At 38.6% G+C, this 17,876-nt stretch overlaps 1 protein-coding gene across 1 annotated transcript in view; it reads left to right on the forward strand.

Annotated features, from left to right (window-relative positions):
* The window catches only part of spock1 (SPARC (osteonectin), cwcv and kazal like domains proteoglycan 1), a 303,961-nt gene that overhangs the window by 276,290 nt on the left and 9,795 nt on the right, over positions 1–17,876 (forward strand). Inside the window, exons 8-9 of the mRNA XM_072668287.1 lie at positions 17,309–17,425; positions 17,548–17,769. Of these exons, the coding sequence (XP_072524388.1) occupies positions 17,309–17,425; positions 17,548–17,769 (339 nt within the window). The remainder of the gene's footprint in view (positions 1–17,308; positions 17,426–17,547; positions 17,770–17,876) is intronic.

Raw genomic sequence — 17,876 nt, forward strand, 5'->3', positions numbered from 1 at the left:
GTGCGTGTGAGTGCATATATGTGCTCACAATTTGTTTTCCAGCCTTTGCTAACATACAGAAAAATTACCCTGACTTTCTGAACTACAGTCACTACAAAAGCTCCGTCTTTCATAAAAAAAAAATAAAAAAAGTTTTTTTTTTTGTTTTTAGATAAGTTTAGAAAATCCTTATCACATATAGACACTTACATGCAGTCATGTGAAAAACAAAAACAAATTTATGGTTTCCTGCATCAGGACATATTAAAAAAACATCTAGTCTTTAGTAGTCTTAAAGTTAGGTAAATACAACATCAGATGAACAACACATTGAATCAAATGTAAAAGGCCTGTGTGAAGTAGGCCTCATGATTCAATAGCTTGTAGAACCACATTTGACTATATTAGTCTCCCACTTTCTTTTAGCCCATCCTTCTTTTCAATGTTGCTTCAATTGTTCATTGAGGTTTGTGGGCATTTGTGTTTGCACAGCTGTTTTAAGGTCCTGCCACAACATTTCAATTGAGTTGAGGTCTGGACTTTGACTGGGCCGTTGCATCACCTTGATCTTGATCTTTGTCATCCGTTTTGTTGTAGATTTGCTGATGTGCTTGGGATCATTGTCCTGTGGCATGACCCAATTTTACTGTAGCTGTTGGATAAATGGCCTCACATTTGACTCTAGAATCTGTTGGTATACAGAGGAGTTCATGGTAGACTCAGTGTTATGTTTGGTTGGTGTGGCGCAACAGATAACACCACTACCTGCCACTGAGCTGCCACACCATGTGGGAGACTGGGGTTCGATTCCCGGTCTGAGTGACTGCTGCGCTACACCAATAAGAGTCCTTGGGCAAGACTCCTAACACTACGTTGGCCCACCTCTGTAATACTGAGTAACCTTGTAAGTTGCTCTGGATAAGAGCGTCAGCTAAATGCCATAAATGTAAATATAAATGTTTGCACATTGGAGCCTGGAGAAACGCAATAACGTTTAGCTAGGCACTCCTGCTGCAAAGTCTAAATGACAATAAAGTTTACTTTGACTTTGACTGGAAGATGCCTAGGTCCTGCACCTGCAAAAAAACAAAATAAATCAACACCCCTCTGCCACCATGCTTTGACAGTTGGTATAAGGTGTTTGTGCTGGTATGCTGGGTTTGATTTTGCATGCACTGTGCTGAACGACCAAGTTTATCCACTTTGGTCTTGTTTGTCCAAATGACATTGTTCCAGATGTCTTGTGGTGTGTTCAGATGCATGTTTGCAAACTTAAGCGGTGCTGCCATGTTCTTTTTTAGAAAGAAGAGGCTTTCTCCTGGCAACCCTTCCAAACAAGCCATACTTGTTCAATCTTTTTTCTAATTGTACTGTCATGAACTTGAACATTTACCATGCAAACTGAGGCCTGTAGAGTCTTGAGATGTATCTTTTGGATTTTTGCAGTTTCTCTGAGCACTGCATGGTCTGATATCAGGCTGAATTTCTTGGGATGTCCACTCCTGGGAAGTTTTGTAATTGGTATAAATGTTTTCCACGTGTCAATAAGCTTTCTCACTTTAGAATGATGAACTTATAACCCTTCAGAGATTGATGGACAGCAACAATTGCTGATGTATTTCCTCACCTCAATGCTCCAGTCAAGCAAACTGCCCAAACCTCTGCTTTTATAGTAGAGGTGGTTACACTTGCTAATGTTTACCTAATTAAGGGCATTTGATTAGCAGCACCTGCTACTTACCCTCTTAAATTTATTTGTGTTAAATAAATAATGACATGGTGACTCTATCATGTATTTTTGTTCATCTGAGGTTCTATTCTTTTTTATTGTAAGACCTTCTAAGAACCTTCTAAGTTCTCCTACGTTTTTTTTGTTTGTTTGTTTTGTTTTTTTTTAATGTCCTGAAACTTTAAACTATAGGATTCAGAGTTGCTGTACTTCGTTTTTCACATGATTGTACATAGTACTGTGCAAAACTCTTCAGTATGTAATCAGATCTAATGTTATTTATCTAGGCAGTAAACACAAATAAATATGTAATGTATGAGTGTGTTTGATTAATTATGCCAACATTAAACACAGTAATTCTTCCTCTACCCCGCCTCAGTCCCCTCCCCTAAGTGACCAGCCCGTAGGTCAAGGGCAAGGTTTGACCTGGTGCTGGGACCAATGCAGAGTGAGGGAGACAGTGTTGCTTTGAGAAGTTTATTGAGGGCATGGGATGCTTCCGGGGGGCTCTTCTGAGGAACATGCAGCCTTATCTCAGCACTAGCCTGCTGCTGCTCTCCGGGACACCCGGCAATGTTATGAACATGAGCAGTGGCTATCCGCTGTGAGAGTTCTGGCCAGGGGAAATCTGCATCCTCCACCAAAGGCACAGGCTTCCCTGGCTACCCTCCCAACTCCTGCAAACCTGGCTCATGTCCAGGAGAGAAGTGACTGGGCTCAAAATCAGGTGTGGGCCAGAGATGAGGTAGGCATATGAAACTGGCAGAGCAGGCTTGTCCAGCAGAGTGCAACAAGGTGAGGGAGAGGGAGAGACCACGACAGGGTGGAAAGGGGTGGGAGCTACTGGAACACCGTGCCAGGTTCCCCTTCAACCAGTGGGAGTGAGGGAATGTGGCCAAGGGCTAACGGAGGGACATGAACTCTTTTGCTCGAGAAGTGACCATACAGGCCATGACAGGCTCAGGCAGGCATGGAGCTGAATGGTTTAAGCTCAGCTGCAGCTGGAAGCTCACGCTCATCCTCATCCTTGGGGAAGAAGTAGCAGTAGAAGTCAGTGCTGGACTGCACCAACCTAGCTCTGATGCTCCCTGAGAGAGCAGGACGCCAAACTCTCCATGGCCTCACCTCCTGAGGATTTTGGAGCTCACCACCCCAAATATAAGTCAAATGGGTCAACAGGAATTCTGTTTCTTTTTTAAATGGAAAAAACTGAACTAAACCAAGTCCAAGTCTGCTGAGCCTCAGTCGGCTCCCGGTCAGTGGACATACCCACAAGGGTTTTACTTTTACTGATCTTCACTGACATCACATCTAAAGACCACCAAAAGCATATATGGCTTAAAAGCCTTTTTTAAGGCATCCTTTCTGCCTCTCCCTCTCTGATGTACATGGGGTTTGGAGGCCAACATCCTTCCCATCCCTGCTGCAGCAGTGTGTGATCAGAGGAGGACCTCCCTTTGAGTGTAACACCATGACTTTTGCAAGCAGCAGCATAAACTCCTGTCTGTTATGTGTGTTGAAAAGGTAATAGAAAGAAATAAAAGCAGAGAGAGAGAGAGAATGGCCTGCAGTGATGACAGTGGATGATATTTGGTGCGGTACTGAGATTGCATCACTGGAGCAGGATGCAGCATTGCTAGTGTGAAGATGGCTGATATCTGAGGGTCATAGATGGATTACGTACCTGCTCGCAGATTTTTCTTCACCATCATTTCTGTCACTTCCACACACACACACAGTTTTTTTCTTTGTGAACATTCAGCCTCTCTCTCTCTCACACACACACACACACAAATACACACTCACTCAGAGAGAGTTGTGAATAATGCAGTAAATGTTATCAGCATCTCTCAGCTGAGAGGGTCATTCAGTCACTGCTGTAATGTGACATTCGACTGAATGACCGTGTGTGTGTGTGTGTGTGTGTGTGTGTGTGTGCGTGTGTGTCAGGGAGTTCAAAATTGAGTTTATAGTTTATATAGTTAGATTTTTTATTTAATGAATACTTTGCACTAGGTCTGATTTTTATGGTAAAGCAGCATCAGTACATTTCTTAGGGTGCACTATAAAACGTTTATCATGGCCTGGACGTGGGATTGAGTCCCAACTGTGTGGTGTGCTACCTACTGCAATGGTCATTAACCCCATTTACACTTGGTCTCACAAAAATGCAAGTATAAACACACCCAAGATGCCTTTTTTTAAACAGAAACAAATCACTCAAACCACTTCAAGAGGTGATCTAAGATACATATGAGCCACATCTTAGCAGTGTAAACACATCAGTCTCTCCAAGATGCACTCCACAACCAAAACTCCCAGCACAATCAAAACACTGATAATAATTGCTGTGCAACAAGCAAATATGCATATTCTGATTCAGTGATAAGATTTCAGTCTGACTAACCAGAGATGCATTTGACTATCCAGTATAAATGCATGTGACTAGAATTTTAGTAGGATACAATCCAGATACTAGTCACTTGAAGTGAACAGGGTCATTGATTCTCTGAATTTAGATCTCTTTATTATGTAGGCAGCAAAGATTTTAGCATAATTTCTGCAATTTTCATGCAGTTTACAACTATAATCGCATGCCAGTATGTTTCCATCATTAGCAAGACATAGCAGTAGGTAGTAAACAGGCAGATGACATGTTTTAGTTCTTTATTAGGTATATGTGATCCTAGTTGGGCAACTAGGCTTATGTGTATTGAATAGCAGTAGATTCAATACATCTTGAAGTATTCAGGCATGAAGTGCAACCTGTTGTTATAAAAATGTATCTGATGGTATCTGGAAAGCATTTAACACTGGGAAATTGGCAAAGTCTCACACTTGTGGTTAATGGTAATCTGAACTAGTTCATCAGCCAGCTCATAATAAGCCAGCAACTGAATAAGTGCACAATGAGGGGTGGGTGATGTATGTATATAATATCACGATACTTTTTTGCAACAATACATATTGCACAGTATTCAAAATCAATTTTTTTCTGCCATTGGATAAATTGCCATGGACGAAACAAAAGAGAGATGGCACATTTAAATATACTATCAACAGCAATGAGCACAGATGGTTTTAATTCAACACAGCATCGCAGTACAAAATCCAATTAACCAGCACTAATTAAGCTCTCTTTGTAATGAAACATGCAGGTGGTCAGTGTTCTAAACGTACTAAAAAACAGAAAAGCATATTGTGATGCAATTTATCATGAGGATAAATATTGTCATACTGCCCAGTTCTGCTCACACCGTGTAATAGACAGAAAGCCTGGAATGAAGCCTTCAGTCTAATGTGTACATAATTCCTACATGAACATTATATTCTACTTCATACAGTTACTGCCAAAAGTAAATAAGCTGAGAAACCAAGTGCTGAAAATGCACACATTTTAAATGAAGCAACTGTAATGCATCACTTTTCCAGTGCGTTCTGGACAGAACTCATACAGTTCCATGTGTCAAGTGTTTTGTTAATAACATAATAAATCAGCCACTCTGAATTCGCTGCTTATTTAAATATGTATTTATTTTATTTCTGCACAGACCTTTCTCAATGATCAGTCTTGTGGTTATCAATAAGAACATTAATCCCAGTAACACTGCAGTCCTGTATAAAGGATCGTATTTGGAAAAGCACTTTCATATATGAAGTCCTAAAGAAGCTTAGCTTGCAGTTTTACAGTTCATCATCATCGTTAGTTGCTCTTTACATTGTGCAAACATTTCATGATAATAGAATCCTTTTTTTTTATTGCACATTACAACACAATTATGAAGTAATTCTGACACATTCTGATATAATTTAATATATTATTTAAATTTTAGAATATAGAATACGTAAAGCAGCTGAGTGAAATATATAAATAAAAAAACAAATATTGTGATATTGCAGTGAAAAAAATATGCATTTCTGGAATTACTGAATAGCACTGGCCTTATAAACAATGTAGGTAATAAATATGACAATATGTATTTAAATATAAGGTTAAATGTATGTATTTAGCAGCTGAGAAATATTTACAGGGGATATTGTGCAGAATTGCAGTAGTAATGTAAGCAAGTCATAAGAACATGACCTACTAAAACATGTAAACATCAGTGCTATATAACTATATGTGTAACTATGGTGTAATGTAGTATAATGTAGATAAATGTTCAGATAAATGTTTAAAAAGGCCCCTTTAAAGTTAAGATGGATTTAAAGTTGATTCTTTCTACTGTAAATTTATTATTTTGGAGATGCAAACTTTTAGATGATTTGTGTAATAAAGTTAGTTTCAGGGTGCTACATGGTGAGAGCAGGTCATTGGGCACTGAAATCTGAACTGCATCAAGTGTTCTACTACTTCAGTATCTTGGTCGGTGAACACTTAGTGGTGGGACTACTCTACACAGCTGTACCTAATGCTAATGTCAACAACTGTGGATTATAATTCATGGCTAAGTGTAAAATATATGGGAGCCCATGAGGTTTATCTATGAAATAAAATCCTCAAAGTAAAATGAAAAGTAGAAAAGGGCCACGGATTGTATATTTTAACAGCAGAACTCGCTAAACAGTACTTCTAGGCACTGTTGTTGTCTGCCACATTTACTGTCCATGTCCATATACTGTCAATGTCCATTTCCCTGCAGCTGGTAGGGGAAGGGGTCTGTGTATTTTTGAATGGAAGTTGTTTTTGGGTGAGGAGGGGGACATGTTCATTCCAGCAGAACATTTTTAAAATTGCAAAGAGTTGAAGTAGAACACTTTGCACCACTTCATGTCGCTGTGAAGCCGTGTGTTGACACATTCGAATTCACAGACACATCTCTGGACAAAATAAGCAATATTCAGCATCCTGATAAAAGAGGCGTTGAGGCTTTTATTGTTCTGTTTACAGCATCACTGATTCTGAGTAAACAGCAGAAGCACAAAACTTTTCCCCTGGGCTCTGCAGGCTTCTGCAAGAGTAAAGGTTTATATGCAATAAAGTTTACGCAAACAAAATCATGTTAAGAATCAGCACGATGTGGAAATGTTGTATTTTAGGTGGTAGACATTTTCTATTTTGAAACTAGAGAGCTGAAAGAGAGAGTGTGAATGATTTTTATGGAGCTTAAGATAGTGAATGTGTGTATGTGTGAATGTGTATTTCACAGTGCATGGCTATGATGTGCGTGAGTGTATGTGTGTATGTGTTGTGGATATGCTGTTGGCCGTGAGCGGACATTGGCAGATACTGAGTTGCTTCGGGCCAAATGGATCTACATTAAGCCACCTGCTCTAGAGATACCGCACCTGGTCAACTGTGTATGTGTGTGTGTGTCTGTGTGTGTTTGTGTGTACGTATGTGTGTTTATGTGATTCTGTAGTTCTTGGCTGTATCTTACACTCTTTGTTGGATTACTGGGCCTGTGTGTGTGTGTTAGAAGTGATTCCAAGCAAATCACACCCAGCCCAGAAGGCAGCCTCAGTCACAGGGATCTGTTGCAAAAGTGTGCATGGGTGTCTGGAGGGGAAGGGGGCTGGGGTTGGATGTTTTCATGTACTACCCAGTCCATGTGCTGCCCAGCAGCTTAATAATAAACGTCCACATTCATCTTCACAGCTGACCAAAGGCTTACATGGATAGACACAGGGTTCAAAATGGCCAGCGTGTTTGAGATATTTTAGACCAAACCCGAAGTCCGCCCATTAAACTTCTATCTGACCCAACCTGACCCACAGCATCACAGTTCGTATCCAATTCAAAACAATTCTGAACCTGTCCTCTACTAAACACATCCTGAATAAAACTCAGGGCAGAATTTACACATTTACAGATTTACATAGTGGAGTAATGAGACAACTGAATTTTGGGAGAAGGACCACACTCCGAACTCCTCCTCCTGGCCCTCAAGCTCTCTATATAACTCTGCTTTTCCATCCAACTCTATGTCAAACAAATGTCGCACCCACCTTCACCCCTTCTTCTACCTTTTTCCCACAGCAAGGGGGGAGCACAGGAAAACCAACCCAGACTCCAAGGCAAAATATAGTCATGCACTATCCACAAGTGCTTTACATTGTATGATTCAGCACAGCTGTTCAATAATGATAGCTGTTAAATGTAGTAGAAGAAAACAGTAGGTAATCCAACATTTTCCATAAAAATATTTAATTAACAAAACCACTTTATGAGCTCACAGAAGTACTTTGGAGTTTCCCTCAACACATAGCGGAATCCTACACTCTAAAAAATAGGTTTTTTGAGTGATGCCAAAGAAGAACCACTTTTGGTTCCATAAAAAAACATCTTTATAATAAAGATGTGACCTTTAAATGAATAAAGTCATTTGCATCAAGTGAAAGATTTGTAGGTCTCTTAAACATTCTTCACAGTCACACATTTCTATGTGTGGAACCATTTCTTCGTGGAACCAAAAGTGGTTCTTCTTTTGCACCTTTATTTTTTAGAGTGTAGCCTAGGCATCTGACAGCTGGATATAAACATTATTTTCCAGATCTGAGATCTGATCATTGACAGACGCCACTGTAGATAAAGATAATCAGTGGGTTGTTTTTTGTTTGTTTGTTTGTCTGTTTGTTTTTTCAATTTACCTGTCATGCCATGGTACTAATATAATGCTGATCATCTGTCGGTGACTGTTTTTTTCAGGGCCAGTAAGAGATTTTAGTTCATACTCTTACTCATGAAATCGACTTTACTAGAGCTGTTTTTTTTTAGCATTTTTCAGAACATATAATGGGTGACTAGGTAAAAAGGATGTTTTTAGCAGGAGATGTTGGCTAGATTCACAATAACATATAAATGACATTTAGTAATAATTTTAATACATTTATTTTAAGGTAAAGGACAGTTACAGTAAGTTGTATCCTGTCTTGTAATGTTGTAGATATGTTTTATGAGCAAGCCTATGATTTATGAAGTTATTTATCATGTACATGAAACATGTACATAGGTTGTTAAGGGCTTTTTGGGGTTCTTTGTTAAACTAACACATATATGTAAAAGTTAAATCAGTGGAACACAGATGGAACCCTAATGGTGCAATCACCCTTAAGCTCTTATTCATCAAAAGTGTAATGAACAGCCAGTGGAATCTGCCATCATGCCAGCTTCATAATCAAGAAACGCAAATGCAAATGCCTATTGACGGGATTCATTTTAACAGCGACTGGATGGCAAAATGAACCTTTAGAGTTCATAACGAGCAACCTGAACGTTATTTATTTGGCACAAAACAAGCTTGACATTTAGACTGGATATCATTGGGGAAAATATTTTTAATGAGCTAGCTGGAAGCAAAATCATAAGGTTTTACTTGTGCATGCATCTTTAAGCTGAGTGACTAAGCCTGGCTTTCTGCTGCTGACTCTTAGCTTTACTCTTTCAACATGAACACACACACACTAGCTGATTTTCAGATGTCTGCTAACCAAAGCACTCTGTACGTATCAGCATATGCACATTATATTATAGAGTATTGTGTTTCTGTAGTCCATGTGTCCCGTGTACACACATCCCTGTGTTAAATGTGTATTAAATAGTTATGATCAAACCTGTCTATCCTGGCAGACATTGAGGCATTATGTAGGCATGAGTTGAAGCTTTACTAAAAAGAAACAAAATGCAACAAGAAAAAACAAACTTAAACATAGACATGTAGACAATCAGCATGAGACAGAGACAAAGCCATCCACACAAACCATTTTACTACTATGTTTTATCATAGAGGTAGAACGTAGTAGTACGTATACACAGTAGTACTCATCTACTAATTATAACTACTGATTATAACACAAACTCACCAGAACCATTCTTATCCAGACAACAAACAAAAGACATTAAAGTCCTCATTTTAAAATTGCAGGGTGTATGGGTAGGGTTTTTTGACAATCCTTTCATTCAATCATAACTGTTATTGGCATTATAACCTTTCATTCAGTCAGGACTGCTCTTTCTCAGCATTATAACCTTTCATTCAGTCAGAACTGTTCTCAGCATTATAACCTTTCATTCAGTCAGAACTGATCTCAGCATTATAACCTTTCATTCAGTCAGAACTGTTCTCTGCATTATAACCTTTCATTTAGTCAGAACTGTTCTCATCATTATAACCTTTCATTCAGTCAGAACTGTTCTCTGCATTATAACCTTTCATTCAGTCAGAACTGATCTCAGCATTATAACCTTTCATTCAGTCAGAACTGATCTCAGCATTATAACCTTTCATTCAGTCAGAACTGCTCTCTCTCAGCATTATAACCTTTCATTCAGTCAGAACTGTTCTCAGCATTATAACCTTTCATTCAGTCATAACTGTTCTCAGCATTATAACCTTTCATTCAGTCATGCCTGTTATTGGCATCATAACCTTTCATTCAGTCAGAACTGATCTCAGCATTATAACCTTTCATTCAGTCAGAACTGATCTCAGCATTATAACCTTTCATTCAGTCAGAACTGTTCTCAGCATTATAACCTTTCATTCAGTCAGAACTGTTCTCTGCATTATAACCTTTCATTCAGTCAGAACTGTTCTCTGCATTATAACCTTTCATTCAGTCAGAACTGTTCTCAGCATCATAATCTCTCTTCTCATTAAAATTTCTACATCTGTTATAATTTCATCTAGTTTTTCAATCATAGCCTTTTTCTTGAATCCTTCCTCCCTGATAATACCCCCCCCTCTCTCTCTCTCTCTAAATGATAACCTCTCTCAGTGGTAACCTCTCTCTCCTTCAGTTGCTCTCTGCCTTCTGCCAGCTGTATGCCATTCCCTTCCGATAAGCGCTGCTGGCCTTTCAGTTGGCTAATTACAGAGGCATTAAAGAGTCTGTGGGGATAAAAGAGACAAAGTGCTTATCTATGATCGCAGCCCTACACTGACTGACCATCAGTCGAGCAAGCTTCTATGGGCTTTACAGCAATTTACACCGCTTTACTGCAGGACTCACCTCTTTTACTGCACTTCTGCTGCTTTACTGCAGTCTTTTTTGCAGGAAAGGCAGAGACTGATCTGAAAAGTGCTTAATTCTGGTGTTGAAATAACCTCCTTTTTCATTAGTCAAAACATCTGTAAAACATTTTAGTAGCATAGGGCTCTTTCAAAATCATCAGTAAAAGATCCTAGAAGGTCTTTGCATACATGCAAACTCATTACCTTTTGGCGACATTTGCTATTTTAAATGATGAATATGGCATTAAATTGGAAAAACATGCTGTTGATGAGTTTTTTATTTTGGGAATGAGCTGGGGGGCTCCTTCTGCTCTCCTTCTGAGAAAGAATCCCTTCTCTTCCAAACCAAGGCACAGCAGCCTACATCCAACAAATAGTATTTAATTTTCATGGGCCAAACAGAACTAACATAAGATTACAGAAACGTGAACGTGTTTACGTCAGGTGTCTCTTCTCACATTTGGATCTCCTCCTTCAACAACTTTCTAATGGTGGGTAAAAAACTAGCTCAAAATGTTTCAGCTTATATTTCGCTTTGGTCTGAATTTGATGTGGAATGTTTTGATTTCTATATCTTTCTGGGTATGAAAAACATGTTTTGTGCACAGATTATACCCAGAACACTACCTCTCTAAGTAGTAAGGAATTAGGTAGTATGAGTCTCTGCAGTAGCTCTTGCTCTGTGGCTGGGAGGCTAGTGTGCGCTCTACTGCATTTCACCGCTTAGCCAGGAGGCTAACTTCCTCTCTACTGGCTCTCGTTACTTAGTCGGGGGGCTAGCGCCCTCTACCTCGCCCTCTTCCCGTCCTGGCGAGAGCTGTGCTTTTAAAGCTGCTGAGAACGCCTTCATAACAAGCTGCAGCTGTCTGTAATCAGGCAATGGGCTTCTAGCACAAAATGGCAAGCGAAATGACTCCGCCTTCCTCCCACCACAAAAAATGTTATAAGGGTTTTCAGGTTTAAAAATCAAACAAGAGAACTGCGTCAAACCTGTTGTCTGAGATGATCAGCCATACAGTCCAGATAAAAATTACACTACAAAATAAAACACTCTTTCAAAGCCATTCTGTTCCATTATTCACGGCTCTTGCCTTAGAAAGCAGCATATGGCAGCTACGTAGGCTTCTTCAGGCTTGAGCGTCAGTTTTCTGATCATGTATTTGTCTGCGTTTAATAACTTAGTTCAACTTTTGTGTCGTTATTGAAGTTCCGGTCTTCTCATTCAGTTTGAGCTCAGTAGCAGCTAAATCTTTCTTTTAAAAGTAGTGTCTGGGTTTGTTTGGGCTTCCATGATTTTTTTTCCCTTCTCTTTTTTAATTTATTCATTTGTTTGTTTGTTTGTTTGTTTATTTATGTATTTTTTTATATTTCACCCTCTATAATATTGGTCATTGAGGAAAACGAAGTACTTCACTGCTATACCAAGCTGCATGCCGTGTGAAACTGTGTGCTAGAGATTGGAGTGTAAAACACACACACACACATACACATGTACGCACAGAAGGAAATGACATATACAATGCCACACTGATATCTCACTCGTTCCACCAGTAGAATGGATGGGATTACATTCGCTATCTTGTTTTCTTTCAGTTTTTTTTTCTGCACTCTATCCGTTGGTCAGGATTCATATAGGTTACTGACAAAAATTGCCTTCCCAAATCCACAACTCAATTTCAGATAAAGACGTACTGAATAACGCGCAGCATTCTCAGACACACAGACACAAACAAATCTGTGGCCACCCAGACACACCTAAACAACCCCACACAAACACATGCCAAGTTGCCGTGCTGCATAAGGTATGCAAAGCATCTAGTGGCTCTGAATGTGTTATACGTTTGAAGAATATATATATATATATATATATATATATATATATATATATATATTAGTTAGATATAGAAGGTTTGTGCACTCCTGTGTTTTGCAAAACATAAACACAGCCTTTGCAGAAAACTTAACATTTTTAAATTTAAACATTTAAAGCAATTAAAATTTTTATGTTTTTAATATATAATTTTTATGCAAGTACGAATGAACAGTTACTTTCTGTTTAATGTGTTTGACACCTTACTAAGTTTGTACTTAGAATAGATAGCTGGCACTTTTTTATAGCCAGCTAAGAGTCAGCTTGTATTCTTATTTTAGGAATTCTCTCCCACTCATGACTCGCTTCTAGTTCTGTGATATTCTTTAGACATCTCACAAGCACAGCATGTTTAAGATCTACCCACAGATTTTCAATTGTGTTGAAGTCAGGAGACTGTGTGTGCCGTTTCAAAAGCTTCAGCTCATATATTTATAGTAGTTCTTGGTGGGTTTTGATGTGCATTTTAAATCCTAGAGTATAATCTGAAGTTTACATTACTTGCCTTTCCTACCAGCATATGCACAGTTCTATTTCTGTTTCCTAATGCCATTTTAGACAGTGAAAACTGTGATCTGGAAGCACTTTGATATCTTTGAATATCTTTTTTGAATAGCGATGCCTATATTGTTTACTCTGCCTGATCCGTCTCGCTCAAAAGAGGCTCAGACCTGCATCTCTGTAAAGCTGCTTTGTGACATTTGTTGTAAAAAACAGTATATAAATACATTTAGAATTTCATTAAATTATTATATTCACTAAGGCAGGGAAGCTTTATTGTATATGCAAATACAAACTTTTCTCTGTATGCAAATAGGAGTGTACAATAGATCCTAAATGTTGAATGCCTATTGTAGTCTAATGTTGTAGTCTATTGGGGAAAAGCATGGCTCTGCTGAGTTTTGTTCTAGCTCTAATCCAACTCACCTGGCTCTGAAGTTCAGATGCTCTGGAGATTTTGATTAGCTGCAGGACAGTGGATCAGTATGAGCAAAGTCAAGCAGAAATACAATAGAGACCCTTATTGCAGCTCAATATCAACAGGGTGTTTTTGAGTGTTTGTTTCATACTGTATTGATGAGGCATGTCTTGGTTGATTGTTTCGGTTGAGGAAAAATTGTGTCAATTTGATTTTGCAGTGATCCAGACCTTTAAGTTCAATTGTAATGATGTGCATTATATAATATAAAGTACAATTATAATTAAAAAAATTGTAGAAATAATGTACACATATTTTACATAGACAAATGAAAATGTAAATATATTTTATTTAATATTATTTGTATTATTTAAGTCATTTTGGAGCATTTCTATTGGTCCATTGATCATGAAACTGTGTTTAAATGTAAAAGACAACTGCCAGATTTAAATTTACATGTCAAAAAGTCACAAAGGAAAAATGAAGATAAAATACATGACTGTCTATGTTTGGGTGAACTCAGTTTGTGTCCATGGATATCCCTCAAAAGCACATTGTGAAAACCCTGAAAACCCTAAAGGAAAGAATAGAGGAAAGGATGGAATTCAGAGTGAGAGGCCTAAAGAGAGGTCAGAATTGAGAAGGATGAAAAGAAAAATTCCGCATACAGGTTTCACAACATGAGCGCACACTTGGCCTGCAGGTATTTATGTATGAGACAGCAGGTGTGAGCTTTGAACGGGCACAGAATGAGAAACACACATCAAATCCTCTCTCCATCTCTCTCTCTCTCTCTTCCTCTCTCTCAGAGATACACACATGCACACACTCAAAGACATGTAGGTTGTATACCACACAGTACAAGGTCGAGGCACGCCACAGTGACAGGTAGAAGTCTGACGTAGATTTTGCTCTTTTTTATCTCTGTAGGTAAGGGTTCTCTGAACACTGCAGGGTTTGTTATACTAAAATGAAATGAATACTAAAACTTCACTCGTATACAAAAGTTTCTGCACCCACGGTGAAATTACATTCATTTTTTAAAGTAAAAATAAGAGCACATCCTCTACAGAGAACCCAGTTCTGCACTTTTTAATACACAATAGACCATTCTCACACTTCCACATGCCACATAGTAGCATTAAACAGCTTCCGGTCATGTTGTAAACAGTGGATGAGGCTACAACCCCCTTCTAAATACACCAATAATTCAACCAAACACGCTTGCCAGTTTTCACTTTACCAAGTGAAAAAATTGTTCAACTCCAGCTGAAAAGCTCCGCTCATGTGTTATTTGTAACAAGGCAACAGAAGGGAACTCAGGTTTGAATGGTGGGACAGGTTTACTCAAGTTTGCAATTAAAAATGCTACACTTGCTAACAATATTATTATTATTATTATATTATATTATATTATAATATTATGTTTGCACACAATGAGTGGGAAGAATTAAACCTGCCGGCTTCCAGATATGTTAACTGCCCTCCTGTTGGTTTTGTTGAAGATTTTTGAGGGAGGCTTAAAACCGGTGAGCATTCTTTTGAATGGTGCAGGTAGATGTCCGATAGCGCAACTTTTCAGAGCTGAACATAGTAACACGATGACTATATTAAAGGTCAGTTTTGTCTTTTTTATTGCAGTACATAATTTGTATCTCATAGATGATGCTTGTGACTTACTCACACACTCACATACTCACTTATTTGTGTTTTGCAGGCTAAAGATTCTCTACAGTTGGGTGCTACAATTGAATGGTGCTTCACATTCACTGGGTGTCATGTATTGTTGTTAGTCTTGATTCCAGTAAAAGATTCCTTTACTGGTATAATGTAGTGATCTTGTCCAGCTGTGTTACATGTGATCAAACCTCTCCCATGTGGAGGTTAACAGTGTTACTCACTGCACTGTATCAACCGCAGTATTATAACCATATTATATCACTGTATTCATTAATACGATTTGGGCTTATGAATGATTTATTTGACTTTTTACATCATGTGGTTCATAACATAACATAACATAACTACATGGAAAGCAATATAAACTATCTGAGATATTCTTAACTTAAAGGAGTAAGTAATGCTGGTAGGTCCAGTAAGGGTTAATGCTTTAACCCTTACTTTCCAGTGAGGAAAAAAAAAAATTAGGTCAAAAATAAATGCTGCAGCTGTACAAATCTGTAGATATTGTATTATTTTTTATTATGTAAGATACTGAAACTGACATATCTACAAATGTAAATAAAATAAAATGTAAATGTAAAATCAAAACTACCTTCATTGTGCAGCATACTATATATTGTCATTGGTGGTTATGCTATGGCTACTGAATGTCTGTTTAGTTCAGGCCCTTGATCAAGTTACAGGGAGCTTTTAATGAGTATGATCAATTTTTCGTGCTAGTCTGTCTTTTCTTTTCCCACTAGCTGTTAGATGTTATGTGTTTTAAGCTGCTACTTACTTACTTAGTCCCGTACATCTTTCCTGTATTGCAGCTGGGTTGAATTCTGTTAGCTGTAGTTCGAACCACAGCCCTATTGCTCATCTATCTTCTTTTATTATTTTACCTCTAACTGACAACCGCCCTAGAAGGAATTCCAACTTGCTTGTTCCAAACAGCCAATACAATTCCAGGACCTCAAACCTGAGGTGTGTAGGCTGATGAAAGGTAAAAGCAGACAGGTGGAATGTAATGGAAGACATGTTGGCGGAGCCTCATTTAATGATGTTTGGCCTTATTGTCCTCCGGCACTACTTCACAGCTTTGATTGCTGCCAGGTAGCTCTCCCAGGCTTCTTTTTTTCTTCTCCGTTAGCAGCCAGGTTGCTCTCTGTTGGTGAACTCGAGCTGTTTTTCTGCATTTATTTCCAATAAAGACTGAAAGATCTGTATGTCTAGACTGAATCGCTGTCTTGAGTCATTACTTACCCATACACTCAGGAAGCAGCTTCGGCATTCATTTAAAAAACAAATGCATATTCAGCAGGTGTCTGTTTCTGAATATACAGTGGCATTATTTATTGTTTTTGTTGGCTGCCCAGTGATTTGTGTTAGTGCTGTACATCTCTTATATGTGATATGATTTGATTATGATTCAATTCAGTGTAAAATTCAAATTTCACAATTCAATTCATCTTATTTGGTATGATTCAGAATTATTCAAAATATTCCAGTGTAGCTAGAGGAACTGTTTACTCGGTAGTGGAATGTAGCTAAAACAATACACCACCAATCAGTTCTCAGTTTAGACAGATAAGTTAAAGTAAAGTCTTTCCAATAGGAAACCATTTGGTCTTCATTGTCTGGCTAACTGAGAAATCAGGCTTTATGGAATACCTCCAAAATCAAGGGTATAAAAAAGATTCATAACCTGCTTTTAACTGTCCCTACTATCAGTGGAAGAGTTTCTGCTAGATTTTGGAACAATGTGACAAATACATTAGTGCTGAGAGGTTGCTGGATGATCACCACCGCCCCTCTTCTCCAGCTCCACTCCCCACCTCAGTGCCTTTTTCTGTACACTGAAGTAGTTGAAGTGCTGGGGGGGCTTTATACCCCTATACCTCACTACAGAGATACCTATTCTATTGGCAGTACTTCTCTAAAAGCACTAGACAAGCTGTGTGTGTATGTTTGTACATCTGTGTCAGCAATAGCTGCAACATGAAGGAGCTGAATGCATTCATTAGAAAGGATGTCCATAAACATTTGGACATATAGTATGTTTTGAGTATAATATGTTTTAACATTTTAGAGAAAATGCAGTTGACTCAGTGCCTTCAGATGAACCTGCTGTGATTCATTTTTACACAACTAATGTGTGTGTTTGGTGTTTCTGTGTGTGTCTTTATGTCTAGCCTGCAGTGATGCTGATTTAAGGAGTTTGGCCTCCAGACTGAAAGACTGGTTTGGTGTGCTGCACCTAGATGCCAACAGAGATCTGAAGACTTCTATCAATGACAATGCTCAAGGACGTAAGCACTGTTTTTGTTTATTTTTGTAGTGTGTGTGTGTGTGATTTACATTTACATGTTTTTGGGGGCTGTGTGGGATGAAGCTCTGAAGCTCTGTACACTCTTCTCTCTCTCTCTGGTAGGTTTTGACACCAGCATTCTGCCCATCTGTAAAGACTCCCTTGGTTGGATGTTTAACAAACTGGACATGAACTATGACCTCTTGCTCGACCAGTCGGAGCTCAGCGCCATCTACCTGGACAAATATGAGCTGTGCATGCGGCCGCTCTTCAACTCCTGCGATTCTTTTAAAGATGGAAAACTCTCCAACAATGAGTGGTGCTACTGTTTCCAGAAACCAGAGGGTGAGAGGGATTGACAATGAGTATTGAAAGAGAGAGAGGGAGAAAGAGAGAGATATAACAAAGAGAGAGTGAGAGAGAGAGAGAGAGAGAGAGAGAGAGAGAGAGAG

The sequence above is a fragment of the Salminus brasiliensis genome, chromosome 2, assembly GCF_030463535.1.
Source record: "Salminus brasiliensis chromosome 2, fSalBra1.hap2, whole genome shotgun sequence".
NCBI classification, from domain to species: Eukaryota; Metazoa; Chordata; class Actinopteri; order Characiformes; family Bryconidae; genus Salminus; species Salminus brasiliensis.